Source organism: Trematomus bernacchii, unplaced genomic scaffold (assembly GCF_902827165.1).
Source record: "Trematomus bernacchii unplaced genomic scaffold, fTreBer1.1, whole genome shotgun sequence".
Classification (NCBI taxonomy): Eukaryota; Metazoa; Chordata; class Actinopteri; order Perciformes; family Nototheniidae; genus Trematomus; species Trematomus bernacchii.
In genome coordinates this window covers 15,401-41,811 of record NW_022987532.1, presented here as the reverse complement: position 1 = coordinate 41,811, position 26,411 = coordinate 15,401, and the positions used below count along the sequence as shown (strand labels likewise).

Here is a 26,411-nt window from a genome sequence, read left to right as displayed (position 1 = left end):
CTCTACTTTAAAGAGTCCTCTCCTGCTGATGTTCAGGTGTATATCAGTATGTAGTGTCTCTACTTTAAAGAGTCCTCTCCTGCTGATGTTCAGGTGTATATCAGTGTGTAGTGTCTCTACTTTAAAGAGTCCACTCCTGCTGATGTTCAGGTGTATATCAGTATGTAGTGTCTCTACTTTAAAGAGTCCTCTCCTGCTGATGTCCAGGTGTATATCAGTATGTAGTGTCTCTACTTTAAAGAGTCCTCTCCTGCTGATGTTCAGGTGTATATCAGTATGTAGTGTCTCTACTTTAAAGAGTCCTCTCCTGCTGATGTTCATGTGTATATCAGTATGTAGTGTCTCTTCTTTAAAGAGTCCTCTCCTGCTGATGTTCAGGTGTATATCAGTATGTAGTGTCTCTACTTTAAAGAGTTCTCAGCAGATCATGTACATGCACACAAACCTATAGAACACACTACAGGAAAAGGGAAGCTTCTTCTTTTAAAAACACCCGTGCCCAAGTCATTTTTTACACATGAACCACCCACATGTTCTAACTTCATGGTGCCATATTATTTGTGTAAAGATACCACACAAATACTTGTAAAAGCTATGAATGCAGAAGTGGTTTTTCAAAAAGAAGAACACTTGGTTAATTGCAAAGTGAAAACCTCATGTGAGAAGAAGAAATGGTGGCTTTAAAAAACAAGTAACGGAACTAACGTCATGATCCTTATCACACTGAATACATTTGTTAATCACACATTGGTTAAGCTGAACAAAGATTGCATCACTTTATAAACGACACACTTTGGCATGAAGCCTTTTTAGAAGCGACTAGAAACTGCCTGTTTAAATAAAGGGAGGATCTTTTGAATTCTACCTGGCAACCCGGAGGAGGAAAATATTTCCCTGAGAAGCAGAGCCGCAGATCGGCTTCAGACCCGGAGGAAACTGGACCTACTGCTCCGTTCACCTCTCAACAACACGTAGGTACATCTAATAATCTATATATACTAACACACCATCTTATACCTCATTATTACTGCTTTAATGGTGCGTTATTTAGCCTAACGGTGGCTAGCTTCACATCAGTTGATAATGAGAGCTAGCTGAATGCTAACCAGAGATGCTAACTCAGGATGCGTTATTGGTGCCTCCGGGAAAAAGGCGTTTTTACTTCATGATGCATTTAGTCATTTGTGTTTCTGAGGATTTGATGGTTAATGAATGCGCTGTTTCACGTAGGGGACAAGCAGAACAAAGCTAATCATTTAGTGTTAGGTAATGCTAGCAAGCTAATGGTAACCTGCGGACTCCTGCAGACAAATCAGAACCAGAATGTATTTATTAGAAGAAAACTGAGATTTACGTAATGTTAGTGAAGAGGCATTATTGATGGATTCACAACAAAACAGGATATTAGACTGTAAGAAAAACTGTGCAAAATACTGTATAAAAATGATATAAAGGAAGTATAAAAGACAGTATAAACAAACAACAACACAGTAGGAAAGAGAGTAAAAAAAACACAATGAACACAGTATGAAAATTGTTCAAAACAGTATAAAAATAGCATGAAAACAGTAAAAATAAAAGACAGTATAAAAACAGTGTGCAAAAGAAGTTTAAAGACACTAAATAACGGTATAAAAGACAGTCAGTAGGGGCTTGGACTGTGTGCCGTCGGGTCGCCGGTTCAAGTCCCCGACCAGACCTAAAAATGGAGTGTGGACTGCTACTTGGAGAGGTCCCAGTTCACCTCCTGCCCTGCTGTGGTGCCCTTGAGCAAGGCACCGGACAACCCCCTTCCCCCCCACTCCCATTGCTCCCCGGGCGCTGTGCAATAGCTGCCCACTGCTCCTGGTGCTAGACTCCTGGAGCTAGACTCCTGGTGCTAGACTCCCGGTACTAGACTCCTGGTGCTAGACTCCCGGTGCTAGACTCCCGGTACTAGACTCCTGGTGCTAGACTCCCGGTACTAGACTCCTGGTGCTAGACTCCCGGTGCTAGACTCCCGGTGCTAGACTCCCGGTACTAGACTCCTGGAGCTAGACTCCTGGTCCTAGACTCCTGGTGCTAGACTCCTGGTGCTAGACTCCTGGTCCTAGACTCCTGGTCCTAGACTCCTGGTCCTAGACTCCTGGTGCTAGACTCCCGGTACTAGACTCCTGGAGCTAGACTCCTGGTGCTAGACTCCTGGTACTAGACTCCTGGTCCTAGACTCCTGGTGCTAGACTCCTGGTGCTAGACTCCCGGTGCTAGACTCCCGGTGCTAGACTCCCGGTACTAGACTCCCGGTACTAGACTCCCGGTGCTAGACTCCCGGTGCTAGTCTCCTGGTCCTAGACTCCTGGTGCTAGACTCCTGGTGCTAGACTCCCGGTGCTAGACTCCCGGTACTAGACTCCCGGTGCTAGACTCCCGGTGCTAGACTCCCGGTACTAGACTCCCGGTCCTAGACTCCCGGTCCTAGACTCCCGGTGCTAGACTCCCGGTGCTAGTCTCCCGGTCCTAGACTCCCGGTGCTAGACTCCCGGTGCTAGACTCCCGGTACTAGACTCCCGGTCCTAGACTCCCGGTGCTAGACTCCCGGTGCTAGACTCCCGGTGCTAGACTCCCGGTGCTAGACTCCCGGTGCTAGGATGGGTTAAAAGCAGAGAACACATTTCACTGTGTGCGCTGTGTGCGCTGTGTGCTCTGCATGTGTGACCATTAAAGAGGGTTTCATCCCTCCATATATATATATATTATAAAGACAGTATTAAAATAAAATAAAACGGTAACAAAAAGTGGGCACTCGTATTAAAAACCTTAACTAATAATTACACATTTCAGGTATAAAAAGGTAAGAACCAGCTTTCTAAAAACATTAGAAACTACTAACACAGCCTCTGGATTTCTAGCCAACTCGTGTGAAATGAGGCTTAAATGTTAAATTCAGATGAAAGTGATCAGATGTTATCATTACACACAGTCATGCAACACAAGGGATTACACGTTATTAACTCACATTGGATAACATGAACACATAGTGGGTATTTATTGAATCTAACCTATGGAATAAAGTCATGTTATATTTGTGCAGGTAATGCATGCACGTTTTAAACTCTCTACAATCAGTCAGTAAATATTTATTTAAACTCTGCTCGGTGTTGACCCCTGATCTCCAGCTGCAGATATCTTATCAGGCACACACCAGACTTCATCTGAGAGTTTCTGAATAAACTGAAACTGAACACACGGGAGAAGAAGCTGTGAAAACTATTTCTGATCAAACTCAAAGTAAACTTCCACGTTTCATATCGTCCGTGTGACGCTGTGGCAGAACAGATATCTACCTTTATTTACTTCTCGAGTGCAAACAGACTTTTCTGTCTCAGGTTTTTTGAGTTCTGCTCATTTGAAGACATTTAATTAACAACAACGTTTTTCCTAATTTAAAAAGGCAGTTTAAGAGATTACATTACTGTCACTTGTTAGATGCTTTTACGCAGAGACTGCAGTTGGGATTGAACCAGTGCTCCCCTGACCAAAATATCAACGCACCACCCCACTGATCCACTGTCTCTAATTACCACGAATGTTATTATCTTATTGTTTGGAGAAAATCTAGACCTTGACGATGGATATAAATTAGATTTTTCATGAGATCTAAAAACCGTTGTACTGATTGAAACATATTTCTAAACAGTTTATAAGACCTTCAATCCACACATTCTTCCAATTTTTTTAAATCCTGACTTTAAGCAGGATGTTTCAACAGGGGAAATGTTACCAACACCAAACTCCTGTCATCTAATCTCTAGCTTCAGATATCTTATCAGGGAGTTCCAGACCTGCGCGGTGTGTTAAGTCTATTCTGTTTTAGGGTGTTTAAATAAACCTTAATTAAAGGCTTTTATATACAGCTTTATTTTAAATGTCTCTACTTTAAAGAGTCCTCTCCTGCTGATGTTCAGGTGTATATCAGTATGTAGTGTCTCTACTTTAAAGAGTCCTCTCCTGCTGATGTTCAGGTGTATATCAGTATGTAGTGTCTCTACTTTAAAGAGTCCTCTGCTGCTGATGTTCAGGTGTATATCAGTATGTAGTGTCTCTACTTTAAAGAGTCCTCTGCTGCTGATGTTCAGGTGTATATCAGTATGTAGTGTCTCTACTTTAAAGAGTCCTCTCCTGCTGATGTTCAGGTGTATATCAGTATGTAGTGTCTCTACTTTAAAGAGTCCTCTCCTGCTGATGTTCAGGTGTATATCAGTATGTAGTGTCTCTACTTTAAAGAGTCCTCTCCTGCTGATGTTCAGGTGTATATCAGTATGAAGTGTCTCTACTTTAAAGAGTCCTCTCCTGCTGATGTTCAGGTGTATATCAGTATGTAGTGTCTCTACTTTAAAGAGTCCTCTCCTGCTGATGTTCAGGTGTATATCAGTATGTGGTGTCTCTACTTTAAAGAGTCCTCTCCTGCTGATGTTCAGGTGTATATCAGTATGTAGTGTCTCTACTTTAAAGAGTCCTCTCCTGCTGATGTTCAGGTGTATATCAGTATGTAGTGTCTTTACTTTAAAGAGTCCTCTCCTGCTGATGTTCAGGTGTATATCAGTATGTAGTGTCTCTACTTTAAAGAGTCCTCTCCTGTTGATGTTCAGGTGTATGTAGTGTCTCTACTTTAAAGAGTCCTCTCCTGATGATGTTCAGGTGTATATCAGTATGTAGTGTTTCTACTTTAAAGAGTCCTCTCCTGTTGATGTTCAGGTGTATATCAGTATGTAGTGTCTCTACTTTAAAGAGTCCTCTCCTGCTGATGTTCAGGTGTATATCAGTATGTAGTGTCTCTACTTTAAAGAGTCCTCTCCTGCTGATGTTCAGGTGTATATCAGTATGTAGTGTCTCTACTTTAAAGAGTCCTCTCCTGCTGATGTTCAGGTGTATATCAGTAGGTAGCGTCTCTACTTTAAAGAGTCCTCTCCTGCTGATGTTCAGGTGTATATCAGTATGTAGTGTCTCTACTTTAAAGAGTCCTCTCCTGCTGATGTTCAGGTGTATATCAGTAGGTAGCGTCTCTACTTTAAAGAGTCCTCTCCTGCTGATGTTCAGGTGTATATCAGTATGTAGCATCTCTACTTTAAAGAGTCCTTACTTCTTGAATGCCAACAAGCCTGTCTGACTCCAAGTGTGATTTTTCATGTTGTACCGATACTGAAACCATTTGTGCAGCAGTGTTGAAACAAATCTCACATGTGAGCTATTTATAAACATCCTTATTTGATATTGTATGTGTGTGAGGCAGTGACAGAAGCCCCCTCTCAAAGACCTTCAGTTATCATTTACTTATTTAAGTCTCCAGTTTTTCTCTTATTTGCTGACTGAGCACTTTTTCTCATCGCCTGTGCAGCTGCTCTCTTGAGCTCTGGAGCACCTTCCCTCTTGATAAACACAATGCATCCTAGTTGTGAAGTTGTGTGTGCGTGCAGTCTGACGTCTGCAGAGGTGTGGTGTGTGTGTGAGGCACGTCCTAATCTGCAGGGTGTGTGTTTGAACAGCCTCTCTAAGTTTCCCTTTCTGCCGAAATCGGGACAGAAAAGGAAACTTAGACTCTGGAAACAGCTGGCTCATGAATCCAGAGCGCTGCTGGGAGGTTTAAAGACCGTGGGACGTTCCTAAACTCTCACACTCTGACACACACACTCCGACGGGGTAGGTCTACTCTCTTACCAGAACAACCGGTCAAATGCAAATGTTATAGTGTGTAATTTAAGATGATTTTAATGGACTATTTCCATTTCACGCTGCTGTACATTTGATTAAATGTGCTTTATTGATGCTGGGTTTCTCTGTCACAGCAGGTTCAAGGTTCAAGGTTCTTTATTTAGTCATACAAACATAGCTACAGTGTAGTTATGCCGATGAACATCTTGTGTCACAGGCTTATTGTGTCACAGCATGTTAACAAGGCATTGCTTATGAGTTTAAAATACGTATAAATGGTAAAAATATTCAGATAAAATGCATAGACAAACTTTTTTAAATGACATTTAACTCATTTGATAAAAATCGAAAGAATGAAATAACAATAAAAAAAAGCTCAAATAGAAAAAGGCAGTTGTGACAGTGAAGTTTAAGATATGAATAGTTATTATATTATTAATTATAAATCTATTCCACTACATTTTAGACGAAAACAATGTACTTTAATTTAATTTAATAGTTTATTCCACTATACTTATGTAATGCTCAGTTACTAGCTACTTTTACATTTTAATTTTTTTAATTTAAGAGAACAGTCTGAGATGAAACATACGTTTAAAAAAAATGTTCTTTATCTTATTAATGTAACGCCCCGTTTCTCTGTTTCATATGAGCAGTTTCAGTTACACAAATACAAGATGTGAAACATTCAAAACAGACAAAAAACTGAAAAGAAATCCAACATATTTGAGGTAATTGTTGATCGTTCTTTTTAAAGAGTCCTCTCCTGCTGATGTTCAGGTGTATATCAGTATGTAGTGTCTCTACTTTAAAGAGTCCTCTCCTGCTGATGTTCAGGTGTATATCAGTATGTAGTGTCTCTACTTTAAAGAGTCCTCTCCTGCTGATGTTCAGGTGTATATCAGTATGTAGTGTCTCTACTTTAAAGAGTCCTCTCCTGCTGATGTTCAGGTGTATATCAGTATGTAGTGTCTCTACTTTAAAGAGTCCTCTCCTGCTGATGTTCAGGTGTATATCAGTATGTAGTGTCTCTACTTTAAAGAGTCCTCTCCTGCTGATGTTCAGGTGTATATCAGTATGTAGTGTCTCTACTTTAAAGAGTCCTCTCCTGCTGATGTTCAGGTGTATATCAGTATGTAGTGTCTCTACTTTAAAGAGTCCTCTCCTGCTGATGTTCAGGTGTATATCAGTATGTAGTGTCTCTACTTTAAAGAGTCCTCTCCTGCTGATGTTCAGGTGTATATCAGTATGTAGTGTCTCTACTTTAAAGAGTCCCTCTCCTGCTGATGTTCAGGTGTATATCAGTATGTAGTGTCTCTACTTTAAAGAGTCCTCTCCTGCTGATGTTCAGGTGTATATCAGTATGTAGTGTCTCTACTTTAAGAGTCCTCTCCTGCTGATGTTCAGGTGTATATCAGTATGTAGTGTCTCTACTTTAAAGAGTCCTCTCCTGATGATGTTCAGGTGTATATCAGTATGTAGTTGTCTCTACTTTAAAGAGTCCTCTCCTGCTGATGTTCAGGTGTATATCAGTATGTAGTGTCTCTACTTTAAAGAGTCCTCTCCTGCTGATGTTCAGGTGTATATCAGTATGTAGTGTCTCTACTTTAAAGAGTCCTCTCCTGCTGATGTTCAGGTGTATATCAGTATGTAGTGTCTCTACTTTAAAGAGTCCTCTCCTGCTGATGTTCATGTGTATATCAGTATGTAGTGTCTCTACTTTAAAGAGTCCTCTCCTGCTGATGTTCAGGTGTGTATCAGTATGTAGTGTCTCTACTTTAAAGAGTCCTCTCCTGCTGATGTTCAGGTGTATATCAGTATGTAGTGTCTCTACTTTAAAGAGTCCTCTCCTGCTGATGTTCAGGTGTATATCAGTATGTAGTGTCTCTACTTTAAAGAGTACTCTCCTGCTGATGTTCAGGTGTATATCAGTATGTAGTGTCTGTACTTTAAAGAGTCCTCTAAATAAGGCCTAAATCCTGTGTCTCAGAGACTGTGCTGCATGTTGAGAATAATTTGCAGAGAGAAGAGGAACTCTTTAAAGACGTGTCTCTCTGCAGCCCTGCTAGCTTTCCCCCTCCACAGTAATGCAGTGTTTGTGCCAAGGAACTTTATTAACTGCAGGTTTTTCTAGAGAATGCTCTCTGACAAAAACAAGAAGCTTCTGCTCCTTCATATTCAGCGTACTGTACGTTTGTCATTCAACACGTATATTTTCTACTTTTTTATTAATGCTATTTTATTTCTATTGAGATGCTTGAATTTTAGAATGTTTATTTTCTAGTCTTTTCATTAGTTTTAACTTGTCTTTTTAAGCTGCTGCAACGCTAATATTTCCCAAATTGGGATCAATAAAGTACTTTTAGAGAGGTGCAGGAATGAGTCCTAAAACCCGGAAGTGAGTCAGCATTTCTCCACTTCCTGTTCCCTGGTCTCAGAGCCAATGGGATCTCTCCATAGGGTGTTGGAACATATCTGAAATAAGGTCTGTGGTTGAGACACACGGATCACGTTTTGTTCTCCAACATTAAATCCATCAGCAGTGACCACACTGGTGATTTCTGAAGAGTTGACGTGTCTGAAAAACGATGGTTGTTACCAAGTGGCTGAATAGGACTACAGAAGTCGTGGAGGCCGTTGTACGTCATTACGCCGAACACGTGAACACTCCTCTAAGTTAGTTAGCCCTGTTCTGCTTGAAAGCAAGTTCCTGCCTCCTGCAAACTGTTCAAACAAACACTTCAACTCGTACCATTTAGAATCTGTATGTTTGAAAGAACGAGATCGCAGATACAAGCGGCCGAGATGGGTTTCCTCCGCAGGGTGTCTGGCGTCTCCCTTAGGGATAAGGGGAGAAGTTCAGTCATCCGTGAGGGACTCGGAGTTGAACCGCTCCTCCTTCGCGTAGAAAGGAGCCAGGTGAGGTGGTTCGGGCACCTAGTAAGGATGCCACCTGGGCGCCTCCATAGGGAGGTGTTCCAGGCACGTCCAGCTGGGAGGAGACCGAGGGGTAGACCTAGGACCAGGTGGAGGGATTATATCTCTTGGCTGGCCTGGGAGCGCCTTGGGACCCCCCAGTCAGAGCTGGTTGATGAGGGGAAAGGAACGTTTGGGGCTCTCTGCTGGAACTGATACCTCCACGACCCGACCACGGAGAAGCGGGAGAAGATGGATGGATGTTTGAATATGGATCTGAAGTTGGCGTGACGTTGAAGTCGTGCTGCTGGACTCGGCTGTAGTTCCTTTATAGCATCACGTTAGCATTTTGCTTCTGGAGATTAGATTTATGATTTGAACATTTTAAAAGTAGGGTAGACACGTGGAGATTATCCGGCTGAACAAAACGTGCATTTATCAAACGGGTTCGTTTTCCACAGACCTTATTTTTTACAATATTCCAAAATCCTCTGGAGAGATCCCGTTGACTCTGAGACGAGGGAACCAGCAGCTTCCTTCAGGGTCGAACTACAAAAACACGTCATCACTGCACCGCTCGAATATCTTATCTTATCTTGTATTCCACTTCTTATATACATTTCACATGCATTCATATCTTCAGACGTGGAGATCTGTGTGTTTCTGCGGCGTGGCGACGGCTCCTCTCATTGGTTTCTTTCTGACGTTCATATTGAATGTATTTTCCCCCACAGATTTGGATCAGGAGAGGAGACTGAGGTGATCTGAAGTCTGAGGCTCGTTGGCATCGACAGAACCACTGACAGTGAGCGCTGCTGGAGAGCTCATTTAAACACCAAGACATCAAGGTGTTATTCAAATCTGAGAGGAAGTGCACAAACAATTTCCTGGAGACGACGGTGTGACAACATGGCCAAGAAAAACAGCCAGAAGGGTATGTGTTCACTTTACTCACTGCTATGACAGAAATGCAAATATAGTATTTACACACACACTGGCTTCATTCAGAATATTTTAGCTTTTGGTATCCTTCGTAGGTTATTAGTGAATTAAATCAGATGTGACTTTCTTGCTGCTTTCTGGAGTGTCTGTACTTGAGTTGTTAAGCCGTACGTCCTTCCACCGTCTGTGCAGAGATGCAGACGTCAGTGTTTCCTCTTTGAGTTTTAAATACAAGTGAAGCGTAACGGTGAGGCAAAGCACGTTGACATTCAAACGTCAGAGAACTGCCAAACTGAAGACGAAGGACGCGCGTTCAAATATCATTTGGGTTCAAAAGAAAGCTAAAATACAAGAAGGGTATAAAACAAATTGAGAAGTCTTTGAGAAAAGTGTCAGCTCTTTACTTCCCGTGAACACGTCTGCCACCGTAACGTGAAACCTCTGGGAGTCGCTTTGGTTTGCAAATGATTCTCCACAGAGGTTTGCAAATATGATTCGTGACGTTTATTTTGATTGTTGTTTTGTTAGATACGTCGGGGGTGGTGTTCGACACTCGCTCCAGAATGGCCATGTCCCAGGGAGGAACGACTGACAGGATGAAGGAGAAGGTGAGACGCCAGGAGAGGACTCTTTAAAGTAGAGACACTACATACTGATATACACCTGAACATCAGCAGGAGAGGACTCTTTAAAGTAGAGACACTACATACTGATATACACCTGAACATCAGCAGGAGAGGACTCTTTAAAGTAGAGACACTACATACTGATATACACCTGAACATCATCAGGAGAGGACTCTTTAAAGTAGAGACACTACATACTGATATACACCTGAACATCAGCAGGAGAGGACTCTTTAAAGTAGAGACACTACATACTGATATACACCTGAACATCAGCAGGAGAGGACTCTTTAAAGTAGAGACACTACATACTGATATACACCTGAACATCAGCAGGAGAGGACTCTTTAAAGTAGAGACACTACATACTGATATACACCTGAACATCAGCAGGAGAGGACTCTTTAAAGTAGAGACACTACATACTGATATACACCTGAACATCAGCAGGAGAGGACTCTTTAAAGTAGAGACACTACATACTGATATACACCTGAACATCAGCAGGAGAGGACTCTTTAAAGTAGAGACACTACATACTGATATACACCTGAACATCAGCAGGAGAGGACTCTTTAAAGTAGAGACACTACATACTGATATACACCTGAACATCAGCAGGAGAGGACTCTTTAAAGTAGAGACACTACATACTGATATACACCTGAACATCAGCAGGAGAGGACTCTTTAAAGTAGAGACACTACATACTGATATACACCTGAACATCAGCAGGAGAGGACTCTTTAAAGTAGAGACACTACATACTGATATACACCTGAACATCAGCAGGAGAGGACTCTTTAAAGTAGAGACACTACATACTGATATACACCTGAACATCAGCAGGAGAGGACTCTTTAAAGTAGAGACACTACATACTGATATACACCTGAACATCAGCAGGAGAGGACTCTTTAAAGTAGAGACACTACATACTGATATACACCTGAACATCAGCAGGAGAGGACTCTTTAAAGTAGAGACACTACATACTGATATACACCTGAACATCAGCAGGAGAGGACTCTTTAAAGTAGAGACACTACATACTGATATACACCTGAACATCAGCAGGAGAGGACTCTTTAAAGTAGAGACACTACATACTGATATACACCTGAACATCATCAGGAGAGGACTCTTTAAAGTAGAGACACTACATACTGATATACACCTGAACATCAGCAGGAGAGGACTCTTTAAAGTAGAGACACTACATACTGATATACACCTGAACATCAGCAGGAGAGGACTCTTTAAAGTAGAGACACTACATACTGATATACACCTGAACATCAGCAGGAGAGGACTCTTTAAAGTAGAGACACTACATACTGATATACACCTGAACATCAGCAGGAGAGGACTCTTTAAAGTAGAGACACTACATACTGATATACACCTGACATCAGCAGGAGAGGACTCTTTAAAGTAGAGACACTACATACTGATATACACCTGAACATCAGCAGGAGAGGACTCTTTAAAGTAGAGACACTACATACTGATATACACCTGAACATCAGCAGGAGAGGACTCTTTAAAGTAGAGACACTACATACTGATATACACCTGAACATCAGCAGGGAGAGGACTCTTTAAAGTAGAGACACTACATACTGATATACACCTGAACATCAGCAGGAGAGGACTCTTTAAAGTAGAGACACTACATACTGATATACACCTGAACATCAGCAGGAGAGGACTCTTTAAAGTAGAGACACTACATACTGATATACACCTGAACATCAGCAGGAGAGGACTCTTTAAAGTAGAGACACTACATACTGATATACACCTGAACATCAGCAGGAGAGGACTCTTTAAAGTAGAGACACTACATACTGATATACACCTGAACATCAGCAGGAGAGGACTCTTTAAAGTAGAGACACTACATACTGATATACACCTGAACATCAGCAGGAGAGGACTCTTTAAAGTAGAGACACTACATACTGATATACACCTGAACATCAGCAGGAGAGGACTCTTTAAAGTAGAGACACTACATACTGATATACACCTGAACATCAGCAGGAGAGGACTCTTTAAAGTAGAGACACTACATACTGATATACACCTGAACATCAGCAGGAGAGGACTCTTTAAAGTAGAGACACTACATACTGATATACACCTGAACATCAGCAGGAGAGGACTCTTTAAAGTAGAGACACTACATACTGATATACACCTGAACATCAGCAGGAGAGGACTCTTTAAAGTAGAGACACTACATACTGATATAACACCTGAACATCAGCAGGAGAGGACTCTTTAAAGTAGAGACACTACATACTGATATACACCTGAACATCAGCAGGAGAGGACTCTTTAAAGTAGAGACACTACATACTGATATACACCTGAACATCAGCAGGAGAGGACTCTTTAAAGTAGAGACACTACATACTGATATACACCTGAACATCAGCAGGAGAGGACTCTTTAAAGTAGAGACACTACATACTGATATACACCTGAACATCAGCAGGAGAGGACTCTTTAAAGTAGAGACACTACATACTGATATACACCTGAACATCAGCAGGAGAGGACTCTTTAAAGTAGAGACACTACATACTGATATACACCTGAACATCAGCAGGAGAGGACTCTTTAAAGTAGAGACACTACATACTGATATACACCTGAACATCAGCAGGAGAGGACTCTTTAAAGTAGAGACACTACATACTGATATACACCTGAACATCAGCAGGAGAGGACTCTTTAAAGTAGAGACACTACATACTGATATACACCTGAACATCAGCAGGAGAGGACTCTTTAAAGTAGAGACACTACATACTGATATACACCTGAACATCAGCAGGAGAGGACTCTTTAAAGTAGAGACACTACATACTGATATACATGTTTTGTATGTAAATGTCAGTTTAATTCCTCTCATATTTCTTCCTCTTCTTCCTCTTCCTCTTCTTCACAGATCAGCGCAGTCCGTGCGGTCGTCCCTAACAAAAGTAACAATGAGATCGTTCTGGTGTTGCAGCATTTTGAGAACTGTGTCGACAGAACCGTCCAAGCTTTCATTGAAGGTATGCAGACGTCACTGTTGCATCGATAACGAGTCATTATTGGCCTTATTAATAATGACTGTAGTTAGTTCAATAATTGCTCTTTGGAAACTAGTAGTGTTGCATATGTTGAACAGTTATGAGTACTACTTTATTATAAACGTATTATTGGAGCGGAGGTTCAACATAAAAAATATGCGTAAATATAAACAGGAAGTACAATTATAATATGAGAAATTAATATTAAAAGATTTGGGCAGAAATGATAACACAAATATATACTAAAAAGGTTAAAGGTCACCTATTATGCAAAATCCTCTTCTTCATGTCTCTTCTTCATCAACATGTGTCCCCTCTTCTTCATGTCTCTTCTCCATCAACATGTGTCCCCTCTTCTTCATGTCTCTTCTTCATCAACATGTGTCCCCTCTTCTTCATGTCTCTTCTTCATCAACATGTGTCCCCTCTTCTTCATGTCTCTTCTACATCAACATGTGTCCCCTCTTCTTCATGTCTCTTCTACATCAACATGTGTCCCCTCTTCTTCATGTCTCTTCTACATCAACATGTGTCCCCTCTTCTTCATGTCTCTTCTACATCAACATGTGTCCCCTCTTCTTCATGTCTCTTCTACATCAACATGTGTCCCCTCTTCTTCATGTCTCTTCTACATCAACATGTGTCCCCTCTTCTTCATGTCTCTTCTACATCAACATGTGTCCCCTCTTCTTCATCAACATGTGTCCCCTCTTCTTCATGTCTCTTCTTCATCAACATGTGTCCCCTCTTCTTCATGTCTCTTCTCCATCAACATGTGTCCCCTCTTCTTCATGTCTCTTCTTCATCAACATGTGTCCCCTCTTCTTCATGTCTCTTCTTCATCAACATGTGTCCCCTCTTCTTCATGTCTCTTCTACATCAACATGTGTCCCCTCTTCTTCATGTCTCTTCTACATCAACATGTGTCCCCTCTTCTTCATGTCTCTTCTTCATCAACATGTGTCCCCTCTTCTTCATGTCTCTTCTTCATCAACATGTGTCCCCTCTTCTTCATGTCTCTTCTACATCAACATGTGTCCCCTCTTCTTCATGTCTCTTCTTCATCAACATGTGTCCCCTCTTCTTCATGTCTCTTCTACATCAACATGTGTCCCCTCTTCTTCATGTCTCTTCTACATCAACATGTGTCCCCTCTTCTTCATGTCTCTTCTACATCAACATGTGTCCCCTCTTCTTCATGTCTCTTCTTCATCAACATGTGTCCCCTCTTCTTCATGTCTCTTCTTCATCAACATGTGTCCCCTCTTCTTCATGTCTCTTCTTCATCAACATGTGTCCCCTCTTCTTCATGTCTCTTCTACATCAACATGTGTCCCCTCTTCTTCATGTCTCTTCTACATCAACATGTGTCCCCTCTTCTTCATGTCTCTTCTTCATCACCATGTGTCCCCTCTTCTTCATGTCTCTTCTACATCAACATGTGTCCCCTCTTCTTCATGTCTCTTCTTCATCACCATGTGTCCCCTCTTCTTCATGTCTCTTCTTCATCAACATGTGTCCCCTCTTCTTCATGTCTCTTCTTCATCAACATGTGTCCCCTCTGTGGAAAGAGACTCTGAAAGTTTCAGGAACAAAGATTCTCTCTCTTTTTGATCCATTTCTATAAAAACCTGTCTGAAAATGAGCTGATCAGATTTTGGCCACTTTATGATGTCATAACGATGTTTTGTCTTGTGTAACCATTAGCCAATCAGCAACCAAGGTAACCCCCCCCCCCCCCTTATCACCTGAATCTCCTCCTAGAGCACCATTGAGTTCTTTGTAACCAAATCTCTCTCAGAGGGGTGTGGGGAGGGGCTCCTTATTTTCATCTAAAGTAACAGACAGAGAATCAGCACTTTGGAAACAGGGCTGAAACAGAGGGGATTATGGGTAATGCTGCAATGATCGGTTTGGTGTTTCAGCCAATCAGAGACAGGCTCTGGATATATCTGGACCTGTGATATATTGATGAAGAAGAGGATGATAGGGGACCTTTAAACAAAAAAGTCTCTTGTGAGTCTCTGGGTTTAATGGACCTGCATATTGGGATCTGTGTACTTCAGGAAACTATACACATGAACTGTATCCAGTTAGTTAGATATGAACTGGATATAGGTCGGAGCTGCCATGCTGCCTGTGCCCTTCATTACCTTCACTACTACTTTTCCTTTTTCTCTAAATGCGTGCCATGCATTCAGAAGTCAGCGCGTCACCTGCACGCCTTGCAGTTGTGCAGGTTTAAATATAGAACAAGGAGTTGGTCCGCCGCACGTCACGCGTCTTTTGTCCGTTTATTTAGCGGCATTTAAACAACACCTCAGGGCTTTTTCAGATACCGAGACGCTTTCAAAGCCGCCGGTGCGTCACCTGTCATCATCTCTGTTTGCTTTCCCTCTCAGGCAGGGCCACGGAGATCCTGAAGGAGTGGAATGTGACCGGCAAAAAGAAGGCGAGTCTCTTTGTGTGACTGCGATGTGCTATATGTGACATGTGTGTACACTGTAAGAAATGCTGCTCCAAAAACAAGTTCAACAATAATGAAAACAAGGTGTTTCCACTTGAAATAAGTACAAAGATCTGCTAATAGAACAAGTGAACATTAGCTTGGTAAGATCTCTTGAAGTAAGACGGGATATTTAGATAAACCACATCTTGTAATTAGCTGGAGAACTCATTTTGAACTATATTTCACCAGAATCAGGAGATGCTGTGTTAGACGCTAATACTCAAAAGTGTTCTGTTTTCTGATGTTAGTTTTTTCTAATAAATACGTAAGTAAATATGTGTTTCATCTGAGATACAACTCAAAATAAGATGTTTTGACTCAACAAGATGAAGCATTGTCTAAAAACAAGAGCCTATATCTCACTGCAGTGTCACTTCTGAAGTTATCATGTCTTATATCAGGAGTACAGACATACTCTGACGAGATGTTAGACTAAGATACTGGGCAAGTTTTAGAGTTTTTGTCGTGTAGTAACGCGTGTTATCCTTTCGCCTCCATCTACTTGTCTTTCATCCTTTCTTTATAACTAATGCTGTTGATGTGTTGAGATTTTTAAAATGTGTTTTATTATCATCAGGACAAAAGATGGAGATTATCAATGTTGGCTAAAGCTGCCCCATTGTGACAGTTGATGAATGGGGACGGTCCACGACACTATGAACAAATAAACTAACTAAACCTGAAGGGCCTGCATGTCTCTCTGCTGAGTCAGCATTATCTCCGACTGCAGCGTTTAACATTCATTCATGTTCTTCTTAAATTAAACAATATGAAAGCACTCGTAGGCGGTGGTGAAATGTACCGAAGTACTGGATTTAAAGGTCCGATGTCATGCTTTTCCGGTTATTACCCGTCCCCTTGTGTGTTATGTAGCTTCTGCATGTAAACGGTCTGCAGAGTCACAAACCCTCAAAGTACACCCTGTAGCGAGTAAAACTCCAACACAGAAAAGACCTGTCTATGCTGCCCCAGAACGCCTCGCTGGACATTTCTCTTTTTACATTGTTTACTTCTTGGGTATAGTGACATATTTCTGGTATAGTGACATATTTCTGGTATAGTGACGTATTTCGGGTATAGTGACGTATTTCTGGTATAGTGACGTATTTCGGGTATAGTGACATATTTCTGGTATAGTGACGTATTTCTGGTATAGTGACGTATTTCGGGTATAGTGACATATTTCTGGTATAGTGACGTATTTCTGGTATAGTGACGTATTTCGGGTATAGTGACGTATTTCTGGTATAGTGACGTATTTCGGTATAGTGACGTATTTCGGGTATAGTGACGTATTTCGGGTATAGTGACGTATTTCGGGTATAGTGACGTATTTCGGGTATAGTGACGTATTTCTGGTATAGTGACGTATTTCGGGTATAGTGACGTAACGTTACGTCCGCGGAGCCGTTACGTTTGGACCAATCCGCGGACTTCCTCACACACACACGGCGGGACGTTGCGAGGCTCGCTGCAAGGAGCGGGACACTGTGAGCTGGCTCACTGGTGTGGGGTCGGCGAGACAGCGAGACACTGCGGAGCTCAGCCTGGGCACACACACAAACTCCCAGCCAGGCTGCGGGTGTGTGTGTGTTTGGGGCTGGGTTTCGCTGTGTCTCGCTGTCTCGCAGACGGCCACTGGGCTCACAGGGAGGGGGGGGGGCAGGAGCTCCAACAAGCCGTGTAGGACAGAGAGTGAATACACATACTATACAGAGATGCTGTATGAGAAACCAATGTGAGTTTGGTGAACAATGTAAATCTATTCTAGTAGACCTCAACAATGGAATTATGATCAGTAGAAATGGCCATGACATGGGACCTTTAAATAAAAAAAGGTGCTACTTATTATACTCACATTATGCTACTTTATGCTTTTATTCCACTACATTTATTTTACATATTTAGTTACGAGGCAGATTTTAGGGCAATAATGCAAAAATATAAATACTGTTAAACTGCGCAGTAGAATATAAAGGCCTTCAAATAAACCCCACCTTAACCAAGTGATGAACACGTTAATGCACCAATAATTAGAATACAATCATTTAAAAGATATGGTGCTAAAATGTGCCATTCTGCATAATGAGACGTAATGTATTAAAAACCACATTCGACTCGTTAGTGAGGAGGTGCTACACTAAGAACATGGAGATATCTTCACCTCTCCAAAGTCCGGATGCTCTTGCTGCTTCTGGATGAAATCAGCAGTATTTCCTTATTGATAAATCCCTTATATAGAGCACAGTTTAAATAGGTCGTGCACTGCAGACAGAGACTAGAAGCTTCTGCACTGAGATGGATCTAACTTTGTGATTTCTGACCGCGATACAAATGTAATTTATTATTATTAAATATTAGAGAAAATTCAACTTTATTCTTGGATAGTTTTCTCAGATTATTACCCACCTGTCCCAGCTCCATAAAATCCTTATTAAACATTATTTCTTACCTTCCTACGCAGTCATACTTCTGACTCTGCGCGCACTGAAGTTGCTCCACTAGGATAGAGATCTTGCAAAATCTGAACAAAGACGTTTGACATCGATATGTCTCCGCCCTTAGCCCAAGAAGAAAAAGAAGCCGAAGCCGAAGCCCGAGGCGGTGGAGCCGGGTCAACCCGCGGCGCCGCCGGAGGAGGACGAGAAGAAGGAGGAGGAGCTTAACGGTTTCCACGGCAACGGCTCGGTGCTGGACGGGGAGTCTCTGGACTCTCTGAGCGAGCAGCTGGACTCCGCCTCTCTGGACGCAGCCGAGCTGGACTCTGAGCCCGCCGCGGCAGAAACACCCGGTAAGAACACGACGCTGCAGCTCAAGCTTTTCATCATCCTAGCATGGTGCTTTTGGGGACACTATGGGTATGATATGGGTATGATATGGGTATGATATGGGTATGATATGGGTATGGATCAGGGGTGTCAAACTCAAAACTTCATTTTGTGTGGCCCGCAAGAGCTCTGAAAGAATAATAACAATAAGTCCCTCTACTGCATCTGGTGCTATGATAATGTAACGGCTAAATACAGACTTCTGCACTAAGCATGCTGCAGTTTGTACGAACAGCCAATGATCGACTGGTCCAACAAATCAGGAGTTAGTCGTCCCAACGCGACGTAACAAAGACATGTTTAACTTTCTCAAAGGCAGCTGAAAGAAACAAGTTCTGCCTAAACCTTACTTTGTAGATTTAGGTTATTAATGCAAAATATAAAAACATTATCTGATATTATAATAAGCCCAGTATTAAATAAAGGCCTTCAAATAAACCCCAGCTTTACCAAGTGATGAACACATTAATGCACCAATAATTAGAATGCAAATCCGGCCGAATAAAATATGTTTATTATACGGTTACATGCCGCTTCACAGCACGTTGCCCATGTCCCACAATGCATCTCATTTTGTGAGACTGAAGAGACTGGCAATGAGACTTCTGCTTTCAGACGTAGTTAATTATAAAGTTGTTACCCTATCCTATAATAATCCAACGCAGAGGCAATCATGTAATATAATACATTATTTGATATATATATTATATATGTATATTTATATAGTCTTAAAAAAATTAAAGTAACCCGTCTCCTCCCAGGTGCAGAAGCAGAGATAGTGTGCAGCGCTCCGCCCCCCCCCTCACAGCAGGGCGGCAGGAATCTCCACCAGCCCCCCCGAGGAAACAAGAACCGGCACCGGACCGGATCCGGCTCTCACCCCCCCGCCTCCTCCTTCCCCCCCCACAGCGAGGAGCAGGGGGCGGGAGTCAGGAAGATGGGTGAGACATTAATGCAAAATATAAAAACATTATCATATATTATAATAAGTTAAGCTGCCCAGTAATAAATCACATTTCCTAGTTATGGCTTTCTGGCCAGCTATCAACATCATGTTCACATCATCTCTATCTAACCCAGACAGAGTGCCATGTAGTCCGTAGGAACCTCATGTCTCAGTATCTTTTGCAAAACCTTGTTTCCCAAAACTGAAGTACTTTTTGGCAGTGGTCGCTCTTCTTTAAGTGACGTTCAATGTCCGCCCCTCAGCTCCGAACATCGACCGCTCGGTGAAGGATCTGCAGAGATGCACCGCCTCGCTGACCCGCTACAGGGTGGTGGTGAAGGAGGAGATGGACTCCTCCATAAAGACCATGAAGACCACGTTCGCTGAGCTCCAGAGCTGGTGAGGGGTTTCAACTTTTACTCCTGTAGTGGCACTCGGAGCCTTCGAGTGCTCCTCGCATGGTCAGCAAATCAGAGACATATGGTCCAACATTTAGTCAATCCTGAAATGAAACACAGCTTAATCCCAGGTCAAATTTTAAAGGGTCTTTCACATCTCGTCTTCAGTGACTAATGTTCTGATAAATGTCCTAAATGTCCTAAAGACTTTTCAGGCGTTAAGACACTTCGGGTTTTAAGACACTTCGGGTTTTAAGACACTTCGGGTTTTAGGACACTTTGTGCTCTCAGGCTTTAGGACCAGGGTTCGAGTTATAATCTGAGCTTTATGGGGGTCTTTAAAACCAACGTGTGTGTGTGCACGCGTGCAAAAACACACACACACACACACACACACACACACACACACAGAGCAGCCCTCTACTTGCTACAAACTTAAATATGAAAAGGTACGCACACACACATCATCTCGGTTTGCGCAGCACGCTCACAGGCATAGATTGCGCAATAATGTTTTTCTTTTAGCCTATTTACCTCGTTAACGTAAATAATACTCATTACATTGACACATGCATTATTTGTGACTAAAATAAAGGTTGTTGGTAATGTATTAGCGACCCCCACAGATGTATGATTTCATGGGAGCTCAGACCCCTCCTTATGAGAGCTCAGCTCCCACATAACTCCAACCCTGATTAGGACACTTTGGTCCCTGTAAGCGGCAGTTTTTAAATCTGAGGTTTGACTCATAGTTGTTGTATTTCCAAAGTTTGGAAGTCGTTGATGATCTTCAAGTCATAACGTGAAAACATGGACGCTACAAATCCATGTGTTGTCGGAGCAGTTGGAGTTGTTGTTATTGACTTGAGAGAGGCGTTGTTTCAGGATTTGTCACCAGTTCAGAAATCCTTTGACCTTTATTCCCACAGTGCAGGAAAGCAGCACATTCACATTTCTCACAATGCTAACGGAAGTGAACCCGAGTCGGTGTGTCCGCCCGGGGTTTGGGATCCTCTCCAAAATCCAATCTGTTCTTCCTTAACCTTTGTTACTTCCTTCCACCGAGTTTCATCCTCACCAGGCTGCTAGTTTTTCTGTATTGAACATTAGAGGTGAACAAAATGACCTCCTGTGGGAGCAACAATACAGAAAGTCCAGTCAGATATTTCATCACTTACGGAGCTTACACACGGCGGCGTGCGTTGATTCACTTTGAATGGGGTGACGTCACGCTTCGCCGAACTGCATTGTGGGAGCGAAGCGTTGCTCGCTTCAAAAGTAGAGCAATGTTCCACTTTTTGAAGCTTCGACGGAAGCGTCAGCCAACCAAATCATATGCCAGTGCAAGCTCTAGCCAATCAAACCGCGTGCTTGTGTGTCCGGGGCGGGAGATTCATGTGATTGGTTGTTGGTCAAGCTTCAACGCACGCCGCCATGTGTAAGCTCCGTGAGAAGCGAAGAGTTTCTGTCCTGTGTCAGGGAGGTAAAAGAGAGCTCAAGGCTAAAGGGAAGAGATCATTATCAGCTTTCTTTTGAATTTAGCGAGCTGACTTCCCTGATATCTGAAGGTAGTGAGAGCTGTGAGACATTATTTACAAAAGATGCATCCTTGATTGTCTTTAATCTCAAACCTTAATCTGTTTCTGAGAACTTTAAATAAAAACCAGCTTCAATAATCTGCTGTTATCTTGAAGGCGATAAGACACGTCTCTACGTCCCAGTTCTTTAAGGCCTTTGTGTTTAAATATATACTTTCTGAATGAATCTGAAGTTGAATCTGAAGGTTCGGGAGGCTGTGGCGCAGTGGATAGTGCGTTAGTGTTCGGATCAGGGTTCAAACCCCACTGCAGGCAGCATGTCGTTGTGTCCCTGGGCAAGACAATTGCTCCTGTGGGGATTGTCCACAGTTTTGAGTATGTAAGTCGCTTTGGATAAAAGCGTCTAACATGTAATGAAGGTGACTCAGATACTTGAGCATGTTGTAAAGCGAGGTGTAACTCAACCCTGGAGGGTGTTTCCACCACAACAAGCTTTTGAGGAACTCTGAAATATAATTAAGTTCCTGTATCAGAGATAACCGTGAAAAAAAGTGCCGTGTCATGGTTTCATCGATTGAGACTTGTTGGACTATTATTACGATGCGATCATTGATTTATTGTCAGATCAAGTCTGAAATGTTTCTTGCATCACAGCAGGTCCATTTGCAAACTTCAAACAAGCACAAATATGACAAAGAAACAGACATTTAACATCTTAACACCATCAGTGCAAAAACAATGTGTTTAAGACCCTACATTACATCTGGGATTTAGCTCAATATTGAATTTGAGGGTTGACTGGTGCACCAAGGAGAGCTTCAGTCTCTCCGTCCCTGTATCTCTGATGTGATGGAAACACTTCATATTCACTGTTCAGGACAGACCGACTGTCTTTGAGCAGATTGTACCTGAAGGCTGGAGACAGTAAAGTAGACAATATTAAGACTTCTTGACTTGGAATCTTTCTCCCAGTGAACTTGGCATGGGACTTATTGTTACCCTCTCAAAAAAACGATTTAGGACACTTCAGTCGTTAGGACACTTCAGTCGTTAGGACACTTCAGTCTTTAGGACACTTCAGTCTTTAGGACACTTCGGGCTTTAGGACACTTCGGGCTTTAGGACACTTCGGGCTTTAGGACACTTTGGGCTTTAGGACACTTTGGGCTTTAGGACACTTTGGGCTTTAGGACACTTTGGGCTTTAGGACACTTTGGGCTTTAGGACACTTTGGGCTTTAGGACACTTTGGGCTTTAGGACACTTTGGGCTTTAGGACACTTCGGGCTTTAGGACACTTCGGTCTTTAGGACACTTCGGTCTTTAGGACACTTCAGTCTTTAGGACACTTCAGTCTTTAGGACACTTCAGTCTTTAGGACACTTCAGTCTTTAGGACACTTCAGTCTTTAGGACACTTCAGGACACTTCAGTCTTTAGGACACTTCAGTCTTTAGGACACTTCAGTCTTTAGGACACTTCAGTCTTTAGGACACTCCAGTCTTTAGGACACTCCAGTCTTTAGGACACTCCAGTCTTTAGGACACTCCAGTCTTTAGGACACTCCAGTCGTTAGGACACTCCAGTCTTTAGGACACTTCAGTCTTTAGGACACTTCAGTCTTTAGGACACTTCAGTCGTTAGGACACTTCAGTCTTTAGGACACTTCAGTCTTTAGGACACTTCAGTCTTTAGGACACCTCCTTCCTTAAAACTTCTGGTTTTCCGATTTCCAGTTTGAGTGTAAATAAAGAACCGGAATCATTGAAATCCAAACGATTCCCTAGTTATTTCAGGACAGATGCTGATATTACACATGCTACCACTACTGCTGTATTTCTCTGTCGCCCATGGGTGTCACTTTAACATTTCTGCTGAACCATCAACGTGTGTCAGAGTTCATTTTCCTCACCTTTGTCCTGCATGACGCTGAACAAACTGTTCTCCATGTGGAGCCTCGAGACAAATATTACCTTCACTACAGCGCAGTGTGTCAACTATCATAACTATTATTATTATCACCTAATGAAATACTGTCTCTGTTCTGCGTGTCTTTGTCATGCAGGATGTACATATAACTAATACTTTAAAGGCAGTACAGTCCATCTACCTTAGCTTGTTATGTGATTTAATTTAATATGGAACACTCGCGCTCCTATTGGCTCGTGCTCCAACGCATTGTATGTGATTAAGGTTAAGGGGCGGGACATCTCTAAGCGGTGGACCAATCACAACAGAGACGGTGTGTTTCCTGTTAATGTGATATCCATTCAGCTCCTCACACGACGTCAAACAAAGATAACACACTGATTAGTATGTCAGTGTTTGACACACATAGCACTCCTGTGGTGCAGACTCACATTGTTGTTAAAGCTAATTTAATAATCCTTTGTTTTTACATTTAAAATAAACTCCAAGAAGATCTTTTCCCAGGAGGAGACTAAAATGGACAGAAAACACTGAGTAAATACTTCTAAAATACACAAACTGCGCAATACTTTTGGATAAATAGAATATCAGCTCTGAGCATCCGTGTAATCATGAATCAGTCATAGATAATATTTAATGAATGATGCAAAGTTTGTCGTGGGTGTCACCTCATGGCAGCAGCTGTCAAACATGCCCTGCAGTAACCCCTCTCAACATATCACTCAAGGAACTACACAACTAAAACCTCTTTGCATCCAAAGTCCTTTTAATCTGAAGTAAAGCTTACGCAAATCTGCAGCCAGATAACTCGATATCATAACTGAATATATAAATAAATGTTCACTTATATGTATGCTCACTTTTTATAGGAGGAGCCCAATAGTCGGTCGACCCCTAGTTCAAATGTAGATCTTGGAAAAAGAGATTGTTTTATTTTTAATTGTTCAGCGAAAATATAGAATATTAAAACATACTTTTCCAGACTTTTTTTATCGGTTCTGTTTTTTATAAATATTTGAATTTTGTCTGATTCTAAAATAAGTGTTTGTTATTGTTTAATTTGGGAGTTGTTGCACTGAGGTTTTAGTTCCAGGTTGTTTGTGTTTGTTTGTTATGTACGCAAATCCTCACATTTTAGAAACTGAAAAAAATGAATTTTACGAAAAAAGGACTTCACCAACTTCAGAATCCACTGAATGAACCTTATTTCTTGCAGTTATTCAAATGAAAATAACACCTATCCTTCCTCCTCTCTCCTTGTTCTTGTCTCTAGTTTGATGGACAGAGAAGTGACTCTACTGGGAGAAATGGACAAAGTGAAGGCAGAGGCCAGTAAGTACTGTGTTACATTTATTTATCTTAACAAGTGTGTAAACTGAGCCACAGTTCCTGCTTCTCCACACACACACACACACACACACACACACACACACACACACACACACACACACACACACACACACACACACACACACACACACACACACACCCCCTCACACACACACACACACACACACCCTCACACACACACACACACACCCTCACACAGTGAGTATTCTTCAGGTATAATTATCACCTGACTGAGAGGAGAGTCTGACCTAAATCACCTCCTGAGAGGAAGCAGATGTCCCAGATTCAGACTGCCGTGGTGCCTTCAGGCTCCTCGTATACCTCCAGCATCCCACCTAGTGTGTGAGTGTGTGTGTGTGTGTAACATGACAGAGCAGGACTGCATATTTGTACAAGTAGGCCATTCTCCTTGCTGTCCTCTGGCTGCAGTGTTGTGTGAAGTGGTGAATAGTGTCAGGTGTCGAGGTGCGCTCAATGCTGTCTTTGTGTCTTTGGCCGGGGAGTCGAGAGGAAAGAGGAGAAACTCGAGCATTTCTTCCACCTTTTTACAAAAGCAAGGCTACCTCAAACATGCACCTTCTAGCTAATGTGCCCCCTGGTTTGGATCTGGGTTCAGCTGATTATATTGGTTTCATGTCAGAGAAAACGGTAAAAGGAAATGTCCATGTCGGTTTTCTCAAAGTCCAAGGTGATGACTTTAAGCAAGTCTCCAGATTCCAGAGGCGTTTTCTGACATTAAAGCATTAAAATGACTTAAATTAGGTTTTATAGGGAGAAGGTCCACAGCCAAACTGAATGCAGGAAATTAAGTAACAAGTCAAAATTCCGAAAAACAAACAAGCCATATTTCAGAAATAAATTATCATTATTTTTTAAATCTGAAAAAATGTCAAAATAATAAGCAAATCTGAAAAAGTCAAAATTCTGAAAAAGTTACAATTCTAACGAAAAGTTACAATTCTGAAGAAAAGTAATAATTCTGAAAATAATTCATCATTCTAAGGAAAAGTCAAATCTGAGAAAAAAGTTAAAATTCTTAGAAAAGAAATTATTTAGATAAAATTAATCACATTTGGCCCTCATCAGCTTCCATAGAAAGCAGCAATTCCTCCATTTTTTTGTCGAAAACTTAATGTCAGAATAGTTGAGAATAGAATATTTTCAGTTTTTTAATTAACTTCAGTTTAAATATATCAACCCACACTGGTGGAGTTAATACGTTAAAATATGCTCCATTTGTTCAGCACAGTTTGTCAAGTAAACATGTCAGATACTGTACATGTGAAGTGTGTTTTCAGTGTGTAACGACATGTGTGTCAGTGACTTCTGTGCCTTCACGTCAGCACATGCGTGACATCGTGATGTGACATGAGTTATCTTTGACCCGTGTTTACTCTCAGACGCCGAGTCAGCTGCACTTTGACCTCTCAAATCACAAGAGGACAGCTGATCCTCCGGGAAAATGAAACTTACCGACACTGAAGGAAACAGAAAGGGAGCAGTTATAATAATCTGCAGCTGTTTTCATAATCAATGAATCATTTAGGCTCAGGTTCTTCATGTTAGTATGTAGTGTCTCTACTTTAAAGAGTTCTCTCCTGCTGATGTTCAGGTGTATATCAGTATGTAGTGTCTCTACTTTAAAGAGTCCTCTCCTG

The 26,411-nt window shown here is 41.8% G+C and overlaps 1 protein-coding gene across 3 annotated transcripts in view; it reads left to right on the top strand.

The window, feature by feature from the left end:
* Positions 1 to 855: 855 nt before the first annotated feature.
* The window catches only part of spats2 (spermatogenesis associated serine rich 2), a 33,413-nt gene continuing 7,857 nt past the window's right edge, over positions 856 to 26,411 (top strand). The window contains exons 1-9 of one of the 3 annotated variants that reach the window (XM_034122494.1): positions 856 to 971; positions 9,338 to 9,537; positions 10,074 to 10,153; positions 13,131 to 13,239; positions 15,660 to 15,709; positions 18,332 to 18,557; positions 19,356 to 19,535; positions 19,804 to 19,939; positions 24,677 to 24,735. In XM_034122494.1, the coding sequence (XP_033978385.1) occupies positions 9,513 to 9,537; positions 10,074 to 10,153; positions 13,131 to 13,239; positions 15,660 to 15,709; positions 18,332 to 18,557; positions 19,356 to 19,535; positions 19,804 to 19,939; positions 24,677 to 24,735 (865 nt within the window). In that variant the 5' untranslated portion in view covers positions 856 to 971; positions 9,338 to 9,512. Of the gene's footprint in view, positions 976 to 5,548; positions 5,676 to 9,337; positions 9,538 to 10,073; positions 10,154 to 13,130; positions 13,240 to 15,659; positions 15,710 to 18,331; positions 18,558 to 19,355; positions 19,536 to 19,803; positions 19,940 to 24,676; positions 24,736 to 26,411 lie in introns of those variants that run through there. The other 2 variants (XM_034122495.1, XM_034122496.1) reach the window with 2 other exon arrangements.